Source organism: Rana temporaria, chromosome 4 (genome assembly GCF_905171775.1).
Source record: "Rana temporaria chromosome 4, aRanTem1.1, whole genome shotgun sequence".
Taxonomy (NCBI): Eukaryota; Metazoa; Chordata; class Amphibia; order Anura; family Ranidae; genus Rana; species Rana temporaria.
Genome location: NC_053492.1, coordinates 394,337,202 through 394,356,684, shown reverse-complemented (window position 1 = coordinate 394,356,684; position 19,483 = coordinate 394,337,202). Strand labels below are relative to the sequence as shown.

The 19,483-nt window shown below is 40.2% G+C and overlaps 1 protein-coding gene across 4 annotated transcripts in view; it reads left to right on the top strand.

The window, feature by feature from the left end:
- Positions 1–19,483, top strand: part of VRK2 (VRK serine/threonine kinase 2) — a 129,051-nt gene that overhangs the window by 21,949 nt on the left and 87,619 nt on the right. For all 4 annotated transcript variants that reach the window (XM_040351148.1, XM_040351145.1, XM_040351146.1 and 1 more), the window contains exons 4-7: positions 154–223; positions 6,703–6,790; positions 9,770–9,878; positions 12,062–12,154. In XM_040351148.1, the coding sequence (XP_040207082.1) occupies positions 154–223; positions 6,703–6,790; positions 9,770–9,878; positions 12,062–12,154 (360 nt within the window). The remainder of the gene's footprint in view (positions 1–153; positions 224–6,702; positions 6,791–9,769; positions 9,879–12,061; positions 12,155–19,483) is intronic.

Sequence of the window (19,483 nt, the reverse complement as noted above, 5' to 3'; positions counted from 1 at the left end):
AACCAGGAAGTAAAAAAAAAAAAAAAGTGGTAGAGTGGTCTTCCTGCTTGTACAGTGTGCTATAGGTATTAAAATGACAAAAAAAAAAAAAAAGTAAACATGTAGCTGTGCGTTTTAGACTTAACACATGTTCCCCTAATGTTTGAACTCTAGGAGGATCATCAGAATGGACCATTGTTTTGTGAACTGAAATTTTACCAAAGAGCAGCAAAACAAGATGATGGTAAGGAAAAGATAAGCCATCCAAACATTGTAGCGCTATTGTACATTATAGAGCTCTACCCGCACTAGCAACACATATACGCTGTAATGTGCTATTAAAAAGAGGTGCCGAGGGCTGGCCTTTGCTTGTGCAAGAAGTTAAAGCATATCTAAACCCAAAAACAAAAATGTAATACGTTATAGTTTCATAAACATAGAAAGAAAACTGTGGAATAAGACATTACTTAAAGCTAAAGGAAAAGCTATATTTTTATATAAAAAAAGGAGTTTATTGGAAAAACAATATACAAAAAAATTCAATTGTCAACCAGAACCACAGTATACATCCCACATATACCCAACCCTCCTCCTCAAAAAATGAACAATGTTGTTTAATGCACATTAGTGTGGACCAAAGAGACATGTTTCCCAAGTCATCTTCAAGGATGGCTTACAAGAAGGAGGCTTCTCCTACCTAAAACAGGAAATACATGATCCACGTTAAGATAAAAAGCCTGGGCAAAGACCCAGACCCTCAGTTTATGTGTTTACTCTAGCCAGTTAGGATCACAAAGTTGAGTATTGCTTTCTTTTGCTTCGTGCTAGGTGGCAAGAGCCTGTGAATCTGGGGAGATTTGTGTACCCGGGCCCTCCATGACTTAAACTTTTTCCAATAAACCTAGTAGGGGAGCATGGACCCTCTCTCCCTATAGCATTTGTTTCTATCCTAGGGGGCTTCTCAGGTGGTGAAGCCTCCTGTTTGTGGAAGAATGGGGCCCTGGTTGAGATCAGTCCCAGCTACCAGGAGGTTGTGCTGTGATACTTGGTCGGGATGAGAGCATTATAATAGCATCCCAGGAGTTTCTTCCTTGCTGAGCGCGAGATGCTGGGGATGACATAATTTCATGCGTGTCCACAATGATGCATGCAGAGCCTCACATGGGTATTTGTGGCACCAGGAAGCCTTTTTACCTCTGGACACAAACAATCAGGATGGAGGTGGCTTCTTCAGAGGGAGCAGATCTGGTAATGCACGCTGACACAGGCCCTAAGTTAGGAAAGAGTGTAATTTATTTTGGTGTCTCTCTATGCCTGCTGCTTGCTGGGTAGAGAGGGTGCCCGAGTACACTGTGGGGGGGTCTGGGCTAGTGGTGACGCACAGTTCTGAACACCCCTTTTTCACTGAGAACCCTTGCTGGGGGTGTAGGGAAGAGTAAGATGGTGTTTTTATACATCTTGATGTGTCTGTGGTTTCCTGTGGGAGAGAGCTCTGAGGATGTTGGGGGGGTGAAGCATTTGGGTGACTCTGTTGGTGGTGGCATGCGGTGTAATTCACCTCTTTCCCCTGTTTAGATTCTTTGATTTTAAACAAAAGACCACAAACAGAAAGGTGATGGAGGGAGCTTGAAGCCTCCTAAGAAAAAGTGTGCTTCATGCAAGATAAGACTCTACCACCTGGAGAAAGCCACTATTCCAGGATTGATGAAATAAGCTAGTGAAGAAGACAGCAGGTCTCTTTAAGGGATTTATGGACAGCATGCAAGAAGAGATAGCACGTACAGGTCCCTCCTTCAAGAATCCTCTTTCCGCAGTCCCTTACCAAATACCTTTAGCATCAATACCTTAGCAGCTGCCCTGGTAACAGTTGATGAAGGAGCAGGGAACCGTAGAGGAGAGTTCAAACACATCTTCAGAGGAGGATGAGCTCAGAGAGGAAAAAGAAAGCAGATTACAAATTGTTGTTAAAGGCAATTCATGACACTCTGGGGTTGGAAGAGGAAAATAACAAAGTAATGTCCATGACCACCTTTATTCTATGCTACAGTGAAAGCAAGCAAGAACATTTCCAGTGCATCCCACAATAAAGGAGATAATCCTCTAGGAATGGAAAGAAAATGAGAAGAGGATGTTTTTCCACTGGAATTTGATACCACTTCAAAGAGGAATTTGCCGGTATGTGGGATAAATGTCTCATGTTGGATGCTTTTCTATCCAAGGTTTCCAAAAAATTGGATTTATCTTTCGAAGACACCGGAGGCCTAAAAAATAAATTAAAAAAAAAAAACATAGTAAAGCTTAGGGCTACTTAAAAAGGCATGGGATGTGAGTGTGAATAACTTCAAACTGGTCCTGGCTGTTATGTGTGTATAATGCACTTTGGGTGTGGGTTAAAGCAACTTTGCTGTCACCTAAAAAGAACAACTCCAAATGGAGGAGATTCTGAAGCCTTTGCTGAACAAGGTGGTGGCCTATATAGCAAATGCATCAAAAGAATCCATCAGGTTTAAAGCCAGATCAACAGCTCTGATCAATGAAGCCAGAAGAGCAATCTGGTTAAAATAGCTGGGAGACTTGGCATCCAAATCAAAGCTGTGTGCACTTCTCCATTGCGGAAGAACTGTTGTTTGGCTCAGAGCTTGAGTCCATTCTAGAAAAGTCGGGAGACAAGAAAGAAAGGTTTTTGAATTCCTAAGAAACAGCAACAGAGGAGGAATTTGTGTTCCTTCAAGAAGCAGCAAAAGCATTCAGGAAAACAAGAACAGAAAAAGGGCTGGTACTATAGGAAGGGCAAAGAGAAGGGGGATTCCTTTTTAACCTCCCTCCCTGCCCAAAAGAGAAATCCCAATGACTCAGTAAGTCAGGTTGGGTAGAGATTGGGAGCCTTCCTTACTCAAAGGCAACAAGTCACAAGCAATGTTTTTTTATTCTGAAGATGATATCTTAGGGATACAGGATAGAGTTTGATTGCAAACACCCAGAAAGATTATTCGAACTTCACTACCAGGGGACTCATTCTAGGCTACAGCACTGGAGAAAAGGGTTATAAGCCTCATCTCATCGGAAACAGAGTGGTGGGGAGTTTTACTCTCACATATTTCTGAGGAAAAAGCCCTGTCTAATTCTGAACCTCAAGCAAGTAAATGCAGTGGTAAGGTACAAAAAAATCTGAATTGAATCAAAATACTCAAGGAATTGTTGTCCTCGAGTATTTATGGTCACCCTGGATTTGAGGGATGCATATCTACATAGACTGATCATAGAAAAGTAAATAAAATTCTTCAGGTTCATGGTGAAGGGTCCAAGAGAAACCATCTATTCCCAGTTCAGTGCGCTCCTTTTCAGCCTGTTATCAGTTCTTTGTATATTTACAAAGGTCTTGTTAGAGGATCTTCAAGTCTTAAGGTCAAACGGGATACAAATGATCTCTTTACTTGGACAACCTATTGATCTTTGCAGAATACGATATAGAGCACAGCTAAGGCAAAATCTAGATTTTATGATCAATTACCTTCAAAATCTTGAGTGGCTTATCAACTTGGGGAAGTCTCAGCTTTGGCTGGCACAAAAGGTTAAATGCTTGGGTAACATTGTCAATTCAATGAATGACAGAAGAAAAAAGAGTTGCTTATTGCAAACAGCTATCAAACTCTTAATGGGCTCAGAAACATCAATTCAGGAACTGATGAGACTTCTAGGGCTGATGATTGCATTTATCCCTGGAGTACAATGGGCACAGCTACACACAAGATGTCTCCCAAACTTTACACTTTCAATTTGGGACAGCCAGCAAGATTCCTTAGATTTGATGGTGCAAGTTCTGGAAACACTGAAAAACAAAACATCAAATTGTGGCTATACCCCAAAAAATCGGCTGGCAGGATGCCTTTGGTCACAACTAAGCCCCCTAAGAATAATAAGTGATGCAAGCACATGGGGCTGGGGCACCCACGTGGAGCCACACGTGGCACAGAGAAAATGGAATGAAACTTTGGCTCGTAGTTCATCTAATGCTAGGGAACTAAGAGCTATTTTGGAGGCACCAACAGCATTCCAGACAGTCCTAAAAGGAAATCATGTTCAAGTGCTTTCAGACAACGTAACTGTGATGCCCTATATCAACAATCGGGGGCATATGATCAAAACATCTTATGTAATTGCTGATGAAATCCTCTTTTGGGTAGAAGAAAACTTTTGTCCATCTTGGCCATTCATCTAAAAGGAGAACTAAATTCCTTAGGTCATCTCCTGAGCAAAAAAAAGATTTCACAAACAGAACAGAGCCTGAACATGGACGCTTCAGTCAGATCACTGAGAGGTGTGGGATGCCCAAGGTGGACCTTTTTGCCTTCAACAAGACGGGGGAACTATTTTCCTCCTACATAGATGGATGGGGATGGATGCTTTAAAATCACACCCTTGAAGGGAGAGCTCATCTATGCCTTTCCCCCATTTCAACTAATTGCAATGGTCATTCAGCAGATAAATTCGTCCTCTGCAAAGGTGATACTAATAGCACCCTTTTGGCACAGACTGAGCATTGCGGAATCTTTTTATAGACCAACTTTCTCCGACGGCCTAGCTTCTGAAAGGGAATTCTCAAAGCAAAAGGATTATTGGAAAAGGTCATGAATACGAATATGAATAGTAGAAAGGAATCCACTAACATAATTTACATGAAGATTTGGAAAACAGATTCCAGTTGCAGAAAACTCAATAACCCTATAGATGGACTAGCTGTTCTGGCAGTCCTTGAGTTCCTATTGGAAGACACAGATGTCAGTTTGGGGCCTAATGCTGAGTGTTTATGTGGTGGCCTTGTCAAGTTTTTAGAGTCAGGCTTGGTAGAAGAGTGTCTTGTAAAAAGGTTCCTGACCACCATTGCTGGTGGTAAGGAATTGTTGATGATATTCAATTTCCATAGACCACAAAAGATTAGAATACCTTCTTTTTGCAGAGATCTGAAAAATGTGAATAATTTACCAAAACCAATGTTAGAAGATGCTTACTAGCATACATAAAACACCTTAAAGAATGGAGAATATTCACCAACATGTTCATCCTGTTCTCTGGCCCTAAAAAAGGCATGGGGCCACAAAAAGCACAATTGCTAGATGGATAAAATCAGCCATCATGGAAGCCTATCCGGCCTCCTTCATGATGCCAGCTTCCGATGATAAAGTGGTTGTAAATGGCATACTTGCTCATTATGAAATACTCACCTCAGATCAAAGCCCTCGCTGCAGTCCCCACACACTGCTCCGGCCGGCGACATCGCTCCCGGAGTTATTTCCAGGTATCGCGGGTTCCGGCGCTGTAATTGGTTGGAGTAATGATGACGTCACTCCCGCGCATGCGTACGGGAGCCGCTGGTAACAGCATGTCAGCTGAAGCAATGGCACAAACAAACCATTGCTTCAGTGCGCATGTGCCGATGACGTCGGCACAAGCTGATACGGGGGGACTTACCTGTAGCTACCATGGATATCTCCTAAACCTGCACGGTTTAGGAAATATCCACGGTAGCTACAGGTAAGTCCTATTATAGGCTTACCTGTAGTAAAAAGTGGATTGTAAAGCTCATTCCACCAGGGCCTTAGCTATGTCATGGGTAGAAAGGGCTGGAGCATCACCAAAACAAATCTTCACTTGCTAAATATGTTCTTAGCCTGAAAAATGAAAACAACCACATCTGAGGACTGGTAAACTGCTATATGTAAAAAATGTTGGGTTTAAATTTGATTTAAGGTGGTTTCTTTCTGTTTCTTTATTTACATTCAGAGATGCGTTTTTTAAATATTGCTTTGTATTGATATGAACTGTATGGCCCAGATTCACATACCTCGGCGCATCTTTATGCGGGCGTAGCGTATCGAATATACGCTACGCCGACTCTGCGCAGAGCCACGAGCACAGTATTCACAAAGGAAATGCTCCCAACATTGCGCCGGCGTAACGTAAATTCGTAGGCGTAAGCCGGCCTAATTCAAAGTAGGTGGAAGTGGGCGTGATCCATTTAAATGAACCGTGACCCCATGCAAATGATGGGCCGAGCGAACGGCGCATGCGCCGTCCCGTGGACGCTTCCCAATGCGCATGCTCAGAATCACGTCGGAAGAACGCCTAAGATACGTCGAATCAATGCCTACGACGTGAACGTAACCTACGCCCAGCCCTATTCACGTACTACTACGTAAACGACGTAAAATACGACGGCTGTTCCCTGGTCCATACCTTAACATGACTTACACCTGCTTTATGAGGCTTAGCTTTACGCCGGACATACGACTTGCGTAAACCGTGTATATTAATGCGCCGGGCGCAAGTACGTTCGTGAATCGGCGTATCTCACTCATTTGCATATTCGAATCGTAAATCAATGGGAGCGCCCCTTGCGGCCAGCGTAAATATGCGCCCACGATACGACGGCGTAGGAAACTTACGTCGGTCTGATGAAGCCTATTTACAGGCGTATCTTGCTTTCAAAGTCAGGCGCATAGATACGACGGCGCACATTGACACTTATGCGGCGTATCTCGAGATACGCCAGCGTAAGTGCTACGTGAATCCGGGCCTATATTTTCAACATTAAACTGATCACTTTCAAATGCAATTTAGAAAAGGAAAAAAAAAAGAAAATCAAGTAAAAAAATATGTAAATATATATTTAGTGGTATTCATACATGGGTATGTAATTACTCAGCCTAATTTGTTTGATTTTAGTTATGAAATGGATTCAGAGCCACGAGCTGGATTATTTAGGAGTTCCCAAATACTGGGGATCTGGGGAAACAACATTCAATGCAAAAAGGTAAGCATGTTGTGCTGGCAGGGCGGTGCAGTATTCAGTCACCCAGTAGCTTCTATGGGGTCATCTCAGTTCATTAAACCTCCAGATGCTGAAGTTAGAATACTGGCATTTTAATTGGTGAAGACACAGATGTTTTCTCAGGCTATTTATGAGCTAAACCAAAGCTAAAACTAACAATATATGCAAAAATGATTTCAGGCTACAGCATTTAACTAAGAGCCTCTGTAAGAACACATTATTGGCATCTAGATGGCTACAAAGAGAATCTTTATCATAACGGACACCATTTTTAATGAATAGTGCTTTGTTAGAATATTTGTTTAATGACATAATCCTCACTATACCTAATTTATAAAAAGTAAAGGGTCGGTCCATCTAAAATTGATATTGCAGTTGCTGGGCACTGTATCAATTGCAGTGTATCAAAAGTTTTTGATGAAGTAGTGAAGGGTTGTTATAAATCTTGAGAGATATATATATATATATATATATATATATATATATATATATATATATATATATATATATATATATATATTATAATATAATTCTTTGCTAAAGACAGTCTAATTAATTTGGTACCATACCATTACCATCCCTGCAGAAGGGTACTAGGCTTATGGTGACACTGTATTATAGCTTAGTTTAAGAACTAGCCAGAAAACCACCAATAAACTGCAAAATTAGGTCAAAAACTGTGGCAAAGAAAAAAAAATAATAATACAGAAAACATATCATCTATGGTGTTTGTTACTGTCTGAGTCACCCTGGGGAGAATCTCCCTCTCTATCTGACCATTGTCTCCGGGACTTAATAATGCAAAATCCAAAATGTTGAGTTGTCCGAAATTGAAGAAAAATCTCCATAATGGGACCCAGGCAACAACAAAAAACTTGCAGGGTTCTAACCTATATTTATTTTATCTAAAACTAGACCCCCCAAGAAAATATATATATTTTTTTAAATGTAGGAACTGGTACAGGCGAAGGTTGCAGCATGGGCTGGGGACTCCATCAAGAGAATGGGTGAGGTGGCACATTTTTAAATCCCAACTCATTTGCCTTAAAACCCACCTCTTGTCAAATTGCAGTGGACACCTGCTAGGAATTTTATACCTTACCGTGATCACTTTCCATCTCCTTTAACAAAAGTCACTTATTTGAAAGTGGGCATACATTAAATATGTTTTACAATCATCAGGTTATATGACTGCTAAAGAAGAATAGACCTTTCAGGAGATACTTTTTTGGTTATTGAAGTAGTGTTAAACTTTTTTTTTTTTGATTAGATAAATGCGCATAATAAAATAGTATGTTTTAACAATATAATCTCCATCTAAAAAAGAATTTAGTAAATGATTAGGAGTAGTTTGATTGCATTTTCATACTTGTGCATGAAAGATCTAAAAACAATGAACATGAATAAAAAAAAAGACTTCCATCATTCCAATTATTTGTGGTTCATGTGGTCGGTAACCAGGGCTGCTGATAGAAATCATAGGGCCCCATACAGCCTACCCGAGAGAGCCCCACTCCTCCAAGAATATGAAATTAGATTTTTGCTAAAATACAACGGCTGTGATGCTATGCTTTGCAGCCATTGCAGAAATTATACCCCGATTGAACAAGACATATTCAAGTGAATAGCAGTACAAAGGCAATATCTGCACACCACAGTGAGCAATCGGTATTCAGGATGATGAGCCCCCCGCTCACCATGCTGAAATAAACCACCTGTGTGCCCTTAGCAGCTACAGAGGAAGAAGAGGGAAAAGGGCAGCACACAGGGGGCAGCACACAGGGGTCCCAGACAGCAGGAGGAAGAGGGGGGCAGATAGGAGAACCAATTTCCTACCCTCTGCAGTGCAGCTGGAGGAAGAAAAGAAAAGTAGAAGCTGGCAGCACTGCACAAGTGTCGGCAATAAGCCAGTACTACTGGCCCTTCTGCTCGGCAGGTGCCCGGGCCCTCCTTTTGGACTAATGAGGCCTGGGCACAGTACAGGAAGACTGGCTGTATTGCCTTATCGATGGCCCTGTCAGGAACTGTCTTTGTATCAAAGGATTCCTTAGTGGAGCCAAATGTTATTGGGCAACGAGAGAATAGTGGAGGACTTCTCTGCCAATATCTTAAACAGGGCTGCAAAGGAAACCATAAACATATAAAGTTTATTACTACATGTGTATATAAATTGAATGTACAGAAAAAAAAAAAAAAACGAAATTTTTAATATCTTAATTTTGATGTTTGTTTTATTGAGCCCCAGCAGATATTCCTTTTCACCTGACCATAGGATGCAGATGAAAGCTGCTGCTCTCTTAGCTGAACCACTGCAGAGAGGCTACTGCTTACACACACACACACACACACACACACAACAGCAATCTTTACCTGCAATCTGATGCCTTGGATAGAGGTTTTTCTATTGGCACTGGGGGCTTAAACGAATAAATATCAAAAGTAAGTGATTTGTTATGCAGTTTTTTGCTGCATATTCAAAGTGTATACATAATTTAGTAGTAAACGTAAATTAGGCTTTACATTCGCATACACTTTTATTCTAAATTGACAATAAGTGAATGCATTTGGGTAGATGCATTTTGTACTTTAAATTGTACCTGAGCAGATAGAATTATGACAACTGCTTATGCTAAAAGTACATACGGTGGAGCTCTCATTTAGATGCAGGCTTCATCATCTAGCCAGTTGCCTTACCTGGAAAAAGTATGCAGATCAGGATCTTTGACTGTTCAGACATTACCAGCAGTATGTTTGTTTTTTTGCACCTAATTTATTGGGAATAAAGGACTTGAACAGGATGACATCCCTGCACCTTTAAAAATCCAGTGATGAAAGCATGAATATTGCTATCCTCATTGGTTCAATTAAAGTTAGTTTACATACAGTATGCTTGATGCCTGTTTCTTCTTTTAAGCAGTGATTATTGCCATATTCTATTCATGTTGATTTCTTTCTTAACAGTTACAGATTCATGGTCATAGATCGCCTTGGTTCGGATTTGCAGAATTTACAGAAAAGTAACAGTGGCAGATTGCCACTTCAAGCAGTCTTGCAAGTTGGCATACGCATGGTAAGTCTGAAAGTGGTTGGAGGGAAAAAATAGAAAATAGGTAGAGAATGAATAGGAAGAATCTGAACAGGGGAAGGTTGCAACCCTAATCACAAATAAGTATAATTAAGAAGCTATCAAATCCCAAATATGTGCGTTGTCTGAGGAAAGCAACCAAACACTCTGTTCAATGTGGCTATGTAATCAGAATACCGATCGTAGAGTGATATCATAAGACCTCCTGTCAGGAAGTGCCGATCAGTCGGCCACGGGCCACTCAGTGATGCGATCTGTCACTGGCCACACAGCCGATGACTGATCAGAGTACCAGCTCGCTGTCGGTACCATGTGCCTGTCGTGATGAATCACAGCAGTTCACATGACAGTTGTACACAATAGATGGCTTTCTATTATGCCATCCAATGTGTACAAATGTGTTGCTATCTGTGATTGATCAATTTGATCACATGGTACAGACAGGGCCAATCACAGCCCACCTGTACCATGTGATTAGCTTTGTCTAACCACAACTAATCACAACAAAACAGACTGAATGAATCGGTAAAATGCTTGCTTATAGCAATGTCATTTATTTTCATGCTGTCACCAGTCAGTGTCCCTGATCACCACCACACCAGTTATATGATGACGCTGTATTGCACTGGTGACGGTATGCAAAAGAAAAAAAATTAATTGTGATTTTTTTTTTTATTATTTCTTAATTTCCCCCAAAAAAACAGCCATGCCTCTTACTTGGACTGCCTACTTTCCAAAAAGGGGTCATTTGGGGGGTATGTCTACTGCCCTGGCATTTTAAGGCCTCAACAAATTACATAGGCCTTCAGTACATCAGGATTGATAAATTTTCATATATATACCATAGTTTATGGACTCTATAACTTTCCTACAGACTAAATAATATACACTGATTTGGGTTATTTTCACCAAAGAAATGTAGCAGAATAAATGATGGGCTAGATTTATGAAGAACAATTATTTTTTTGCAAATATCTAGTCTCCAAAGAGACTGGTCGCTTTGTAAATGTCACTGATCCCAAAAAAGTGTCTGATCTGTCCACTGCAATGTCACAGTCCTGCTAAAAATTACTGATCACCGCTATTACTAGTAAAAAATATAAATCTATCCCCTATCAGCGGCCGCAGCAATGTCCCGTCGCGGCCGCTGATAGGCTGAGCGCACTATGAGTCACCGACACACAGGAAGCGGAAGAGACCGGGACCGGAGAACGGGACGGCGATATCGGAACAACGGGGGATCGTAGGCAGGTAACTGAAAGTTTATTTTGTATAGTTTTACAGCCCGGGCACAGCGGGGGTTAAAAGTTTTAGGTCAGAGAACTCCTTTAAGTGGTTAAATACCACCAAAAAGGCTGTTTGGGTACAGTGTTGCATGACCGCATATTTGTCAAAGTGCAACAGCACTGAAAGCTGAAATTTGGCCTGCTCAGGAAGGGGGTAAAGGTGCCCAGTATTGAAGTGGTTAAATACACACACATAACTTTAACTTGTATTTATTTCATATCTTCAGGTATACTTAATAAGGCAAAGCCTTATTGTTTAAGTAAAGTGACCTGTAAGAACCAGTCATCTTTCGCTTAAATTCTTTTTCTAGGAGTTAGAGCACAATGAACATTATGATTGCCTTTTGAGCTGGCTTATGAATTAAACTTGTATGTCTTTAAAACAGAATCCTGTACAAGCATACTTTTCTTAGCTGGCCCATTATCACAGTTCATTTAGATGAAAATAAAAGCATTGCCTTTATTTCTGCATTGGAAGTGGGCTTACAAATGCTTTTTCAGGTCCTGGGGATGGGTGCACTTACAGTATATAATCAGGGTGCAACTCAGTGTGCACTTTTTTTCATAAAGCTTTACTATAGCTTCAGTAATTGATGCTGCAGCGATCCGCTCATGAGGGTGACGCTGGAAAGTTGATCTCATCCAGCAATGTTTCAATGTGTCATCTTGCTGGTACTTGAGGCATATACCAGTGCGGCTATATCCTTAAAAAACAAAGCGCAAGCATGATTCAAGTAAAGGTGAGTGATATAGCATCTCATCCTAACAGGTTATTTTTTGCTGTCCATATTTTCACTGTGATTTCTAAATTTCTTTTGACTATGCTTTGTGTGCTAAACTTTTAAATTGTTTTAACTGTACTGGTTATTCCTTGTATTTCAGTTGGATGTCCTAGAATACATACATGAACATGAGTATGTGCATGGTGATATAAAAGCAGGAAATGTTCTCTGTCACTTAACAGATCCCAGCAAGGTAAAAATGATTGTTACTCTGCGTTTGCAATAAATATTTAGGTGCTAATTTTTTGAATCTGTCAATGTGGTAAGTGTACCTTTTTTTTTTTTCTTTGTTTGCACAAATCCTTTCCATGTATGACGAAGATCATCACAGTTATAATTGTTTGTCTAGTTTTTTTTATCAAGACTAATCTATAAGAATATTCACAGTGCAAAAATACACATGACACAAATTTAAGGGCATGAAGTCCACTCCTACAAAAACAAGTGTATAAAAAAAATAAAAAAAAAATTAAATAAAATGACACATAAAGTGAAAAATAGACAATTTAGTTCATAAAAGGTGCAATAAAAATGTGCATAAAAAAATGCCCAACTGGCAAACCCTTATACAAAAGGGAACTGGGTGACCCAAGTATGTGAAAACTTCAGTGCTCTCCAAGGAAATTAAGTGAACCAAATATAATGAAGCTTCAGTGCTCTTCAAAACACAGAGGGGCAGATCCACGTACATTTAGATAGGCGCAGCGTATCAGAGATATGCTACGCAGCTGTAACTTACTTTTGAATCCACAAAGAATTCGCGCTGTAAGTTACGGCGGCGTAGTGTATCTCTCAGGGCGTAATTCAAATCGGCGGGTAGGGGGCGTGATTCATTTAAATGAAGCGCGTCCCCGCGCCGAATGAACTGCGCATGCTCCGTTTTAAAATTTCCTGCCCTGCTTTGCGCGAAATGACGTCGCAACGACGTAATTTTTTGAACTTAGACGTGAGTTACGTCCATCCCTATTCACGGGCAACTTACGCCAAAAAAAAAAATCAAATTTTGACGCGTGAACGACGGCCATACTTAACATGGCAAGTCTATCTATACGCCGCAAAATACCAGCTTTAACTATACGCCGGAAAAAGCCGACTAGAGACGACGTAAGAGAATGCGACGGCCGCGCGTACGTTCGTGGATCGTCGGAAAAAACTCATTTGCATACCCGATGCGGAAAACGATGCGAACTCCACCCAGCGGACGCCAAAGTATTGCATCTACAATCCGAAGGCGTACGAAGCCGTACGCCTGTCGGATCGAACCCAGATGCCGTCGTATCTTGGTTTGAGGATTCAAACTAAAGATACGACGCGGGAAATTTGAAAGTACGCCGGCGTAAATACGCCGGCGTACTCTCTCTCTGGATCTGGCCCAAAGACTTTAATATTCAATCTCCACATAGATTCACTTCTTACCAGATATCAGTAGTTTCAAGCATTGGATATTAATCAAATGTTTGCACTGTGAATATTCTTATAGATTAGCGCACATGTTTGTTTTAATTATCTATGCTTATGGTAGGGCTTCAGACCTTTAAAGTTGCAGCTTTTTTTATTTTATAGATTTTTTTTATTTATGTATTTATATTCTTCCTTTCAATAGTCACATTTCCCTTTACCAGGGAGTAGGATACATGCAGGATTTTAACCCCTTTTTGCCATATTCATTCTTACCTAGGTGGATGCAGCATCGGTCCTCTGGCGTCTCTGCACTGACTCAGTTCTCTCCGCTCCCAGAGCATAGAGCTGATGCCTGTCAATCAGCAGCTCTCCTGCTCTGCTCCTCCATGCTCACTGAAGCGCTGAGCTGTGGAGGGGCGCTGAGCGACTCTCAGCGGCTCGCTGAGACAGGCATCAGTCCAGGCACCCAGCGGATCCAGACTTCATTGTCCTGATGACGTGGTGCCTGGACTGATTCCAGTGACCTCAGCAGACAGAAGACTTTAGACCGCTCTCTACTGAAAACGGGTCACAGGAGTGCAAAACTAATTGCACTACTGTGACTCTTAGGAGAAGCCCAGCCTAACGAGCTAAGGCTGGACTTCTACTTTAACCATTCATATTACACTGAAACCTACAGGAAAAACGGACACTTGCAAAAAAAAAAAAAACATGGCTAGAACTGTTTATCTCTGCTCACAACCAGCATGCCTCCGTTTTTTGCTAGTGGCCTTCAGGGACTGGACGTGTTTTCTTCAGCTCTGCTGTTTGTTCGTTTGAAAGATTTTTCAACTATCAACAGGTGCTGGTAAATTGATTGTGGATAGCTTAATCCTGGCCATCACCAGTTTATACTGATGTTCTCTCTGCGACAGCCCTGTATTTCTGGAAGTTTCTCCAGTCACCTACAGCTGCTGTTGATTCAGGCTGGATATGACAATCCTGAACATCTCTCTAGTTTGCCAAACAGCATGGGTTCACAGATTATCTATGATTGTGTTCTCTCTTCGACAGTATTACAGTGACTAACCATCAGTGTTTCAAGTTTTGTGTGTGGGGATAGAGTGTTATGGAATATCTACCCTCAGGAGGCACTGTCCCCAATACGATAAATGCTAGAACCCAAACGTGTGGGACTTTAAATATGCCTCTTAGGTTGTAATGGACACAGAAGAACATTTATTTGTATCACCACAGGGTGACACTTTGGATACAAGAACAATAGGAATGTGCCACATCCTGATTAAATTGAAATATTAAATGGGGACAATGAAAATTGACTTTATAGGCACCACAATGCACAAAGTTTAAAAGGTAAACATCTTTATTACAAAAAAAGTTAAGTAAAAAAAAATAAACAAACAAGTAATAGACACAGACTCGTAACACACAAAAATATAACATTTTTTTTAAAGATATCACAAATATTTAAAAATAATCTTAAAAACAAGTCCACAATTTAGCCAACCACAGTAATGTTTATCCTGGCCTTGGGAACCCGATTAGTTGTCAGACGCGTTTCATGGGCAAACCTGCTTCGTCTGGGTCTCGGATCTTATTCAGAAATACTGTAATCCTATACAAGAATATGTATGAAACATTGATCACCGAGTAGCGTATTATATAGTATTTTATATGTACATCATTGACTAAACGTAACATGCAAACATAGCATATCCACCATGAATATAAAAAAGAAGGATGGGTCAAGAACTTCACAACATAATCAACTACTTAATGTCGATCGACAATACATTGATCAAACGTAATCACCTGTAAAAAAGTACCTGAGATGTTGGTGGTAAACGACCTGCAATGCCCTTGGGGAACCAAACCAAGTCCTCTAAAAGCTACCCCATATTATTAGGCATAAGATTTATGGTTCATCAGAAATATCACGTTCTAAAGGGAAAGGTAAAAGTAGAACAAGGGGAAGGGAAGAAGGAGGAAAAGAAGGGGGAGGGGGTAAGGACGAGGTAAAATTGTGCAAATAAATAAAGTACTGAAAATTTCATATAACAATTCATCAAATAAATTAAGGGAGAAGTATAACCAAAGCTTGTTTGGCTGTACTTCTCCTATGGATCACAGGAGTGCAATTCGTTTTTCACTCCTGTGCCCCGTTTTCAGCAAAGAGTGTGCTAAAGTCCACAGAAATCACAGAAATCCGTCCATCCACTGCGTCATCGCAACAATGGAATTTGAGATTCACCAGGCGCCTGGACCAACACCTGTCTCAGCCTCTCAGTGAGCCTCTCCGTGAGCCGCTGAGAGCCTCAGCTGGCTGCTGCCCGCCCCCTCCACAGCTTGGCGCTCCAGTGAGCATAGAGGAGGCAGAGTGGAGAGCCACTGATTGACAGTCAGCAGTTCTCTGCTCAGGGAGCTATCAGAACCGAGCGAATGGCAGGGTTTGATTGCTCGGTTCTCAGTGCAGAGCCACCAGGGGACAGATGCAGCATTGGACCGATTCTGCATCCACCTAGGTAAGTATAAATCCTGAAAAAAAAATCCAAACCCATGCTTCTCTTTTAATTCTAAGATAACCATACTGGGTGATAAATCCAAATCACCAGTGCTGCAAATATATAAACAAATACATTTCATATAACAATCAAGAAAAAGTTAAACCATAAAACACAGCTATGGATGAACTTTTTATTAATTGTTATATGAAATTAGTTTGTTTATATATTTGTAAAATTATACAATTTTGAGGTTGCTTGATTGGGACTCGCTACCCAGTAGAGTTATTTTATAATATTTCAGTTAATGGATGCTACATATGTCATATTTCCACTATAATCCTTATTGCAGCACATTGAATTTAGTAGGGTTGTGCATTATATTTAACCCTTTGAATTTTTTCTATAATATATTCTTGTATACAAAGGTAGTTAAGTGTGTGTGTGTGTGTATATATGTGTATTTTCTTCTAGTGTATAGGTACCACACAAGTTTTTTATTTTTTCTGAAAAAAGCTGGTATCTGAAGCTATGAAGGTGCTGAATGTTTGTATATCGGAGTCCAGGAAGTGTGTTCAGATGTGCCCCCATGTTTCTGTTATGAAGACCGAAGGATGGATTTGTTTACATTTAATCGGTAAAAGACAGGTTTGCCATAAGCAGACTATTTTTTTATGATTGATATAACTATAAATAATAATGGCAATAATATATTAAGAGAAAAGGTGTGATTGCAAAAAAACATGAAAAACAAAATAGGACTTTTACATATTGTAGAAAAAAGAAGAAGTTCAACACATGCCTTCCACTGATGTACTTAGGTGGAATTAGATATATCTGCAGAGCCTGAAATTTTCGGCTGACTCCTTCATTTACTTTATTTCATCTGCCTTCAGGCTTCTTACGGTGTGAATATACAAGTCTATTTTTAGCTGAAGTGCTACTTTCCAAGTTTACAGGCGCAAGGTTTTTTTTTTTTTTTTTTTTTTTACTCCTCTGTTCTATCGGCTCCTGAAAGTGTTATGCAGATTAGCATAGATTAACCAATATGATTCTCCATAAAGCATGCTGCACTGTATAATGCCATTGGTTTACTTACAATGGGAGATGATTTATTTTCAAGCAAGAAAACCATACATTGCTATTTTAACATGTTTTAACATATTTTAGCAAATAAAATGAGCTGCTTTGAATATGCAGCTGCTATGGAGATTTGAATGGGAATGAAAACATTGCCTTTCTTTCTGTCTCTGGTTTTATAATTTTGTGACTCTTTTTCACTTTTTTTTCCATTTTATTTTCTATTGTGAGGAGCACACCCAGCAGTAAACAGTATTTTAGTTAAAAGCAGGTATGCAATTTGCATGGAACAATTTAGGAATAGTATCCGTGGTAAACAATGATTAACCTCATAAACAGAGCTGCGATGTACATTCTTTATAAAGGTAAAACCTCATTATATCTTTATTGGGGAGAGAATAGGGCTTGCACATACAGGATACATATTTACACAGATATGTCTTGAAAATGTTGCATGTGATGGGGAACGGGAAACTGCGTTAGTTATGGAGTGAATATGATATTTAGAATCACAGACAGTGATTCAGATATATGCAAAATAGGGCATTCCCTAGCAGATCTCTACTTGTTGTCATCCAGTCACTTTATACTTATACACTTACGTTTTATTAACCACTTCAGCCCCGGACGATTTTACCCTCTTCCTGACCAGAGCACTTTTTACAATTTGGCACTGCGTCAATTTAACTGGTAATTGCGCAGTTAGGCAATTCTGTACCCAAACAAAATTTGCGTCGTTTTTTTTCTCCACAAATAGAGCCTTCTTATGGTGGTATTTGATGACTTCCGCGTTTTTTATTTTTTGCGCTCTACAAAAAAAAGTGACAATTTAAAAAAAATAACAATATGTTTTACTTTTTGCTATAATAAATATCCCCAAAAACGTTTTGAAAAAACACATTTCTTCATCAGTTTAGGCCAATATATATTCTTCTACATATTTTTTGTAAAAAAATCTCAATAGGCCTATATAGATTGGTTTGCGCAAAAGTTATAGCGTGTACAAACTATGGGAAAGATTTATGGCATTTTTTTTACTAGGAATGGTGGTGATCTGAGATTTTTAGCGGTACTGCGACATTGTAGCGGACATATCTGACACTGTTGACACACTTTTGGGACAATTGACATTTATACAGCGATCGGTGCTATAAAAATGCACTGATTGTGTAAATGTCACTGGTAGGGAAGGGGTTAATTCTAGGGGGCGATCAAGGGGTTAAACGTGTTCCTTAGTTGGTGTTTCTTAGTGTATGGGGATGTGACTGACTGGAGGAGGAGACATATCGCTGTTCCTACTTATTGATTGATTTAATGGATTTATAATGCGCCAAATACTGGCCCATCAGGGCAGCGTCTAAGCGCAGGAAGCATAACTGGGAAAAAGCAAATCAAATCAGAGAGTGGGAAAAAATAGAAAAAGAGAGAAAAGAGGAAAGCAAGAAAGACTAATTAACAGATCCACAGAGAACAACAAGGAGAACTTACTAGAAACAAACAATGTCTCCTCTCCTCTGACAGAACAGGGATTTCTGTTTGCACACACATCCCAGTTTTGGCTCTCGTGCCCACGATCCACGCTCATCGTGTCCCCTGCTGTGCCGCGAGCTCGCCTCTGGCAGCTCTTAAAGGAAACAACGTACCCATACGTTGTTTCTCTCTCCCGTGCCATTTTGCCAATGTATATCGGCGTGAGCCGGTTGGCAAGTGGTTAAACTTTACACATGTTCTTCCAGCTCTCCAAACTACTCCTGACACCAAATGGCTCACTGCACACTGTGAAAAGAATCCATTTGAAGTTGAATACCAGGCAAGCCGCTAAATAAACTGATAAAAAAGTATTCATACCCCTTGAAATTTTCCACATTTTGTCATGTTACAACCATAATTGTATTTTATTGGAATTTATCTGATAGACCAACACAAAGTAGCACATAATTGTGAAGTGGAAGGAAAATGATAAATCGTTTTAATTTTTTTTTTTTTTACAAATATCTGAAAAGTGTGGTGTGCATTTGCATTCGGCCCCTTTTTACTCTGAAACCCCTAACTAAAATCTAATGGAACCAATTGCCTTTAGAAGTCACCTAATTAGTAAATAGAGTCCACCTGTGTGCAATTTGATCTCAGTATAGACACAGCTGTTCTGTGAAGCCCTCAGAGGTTTGTTGGAGAACTTTAGTGAACTAACAGCATCATGAGGGCCAAGGAACACACCAGACAGGTCAGGGATAAAGTTGTTGAGAAGTTTGAAGGAGAGTTAGGTTATAAAAACATATCCCAAGCTTTGAACATCTCATGGAGCACTGTTCAATCAATCATTTGAAAATGGAAAGAGTATGGCACAACTGCAAACCTACCAAGACGTGGCCTTCCACCTAAACTGACAGGTCAGGCAAGGAGAGCAATATTCAGAGAATCAGCCAAGAGGCCCATGGTATCTCTGGAGGAGCTGCAGAAATCCACAGCTCAGGTGGGAGAATCTGTCCACAGGACAACTATTAGTCATGCACTCCACAATCTGGCCTTTATGGAAGAGT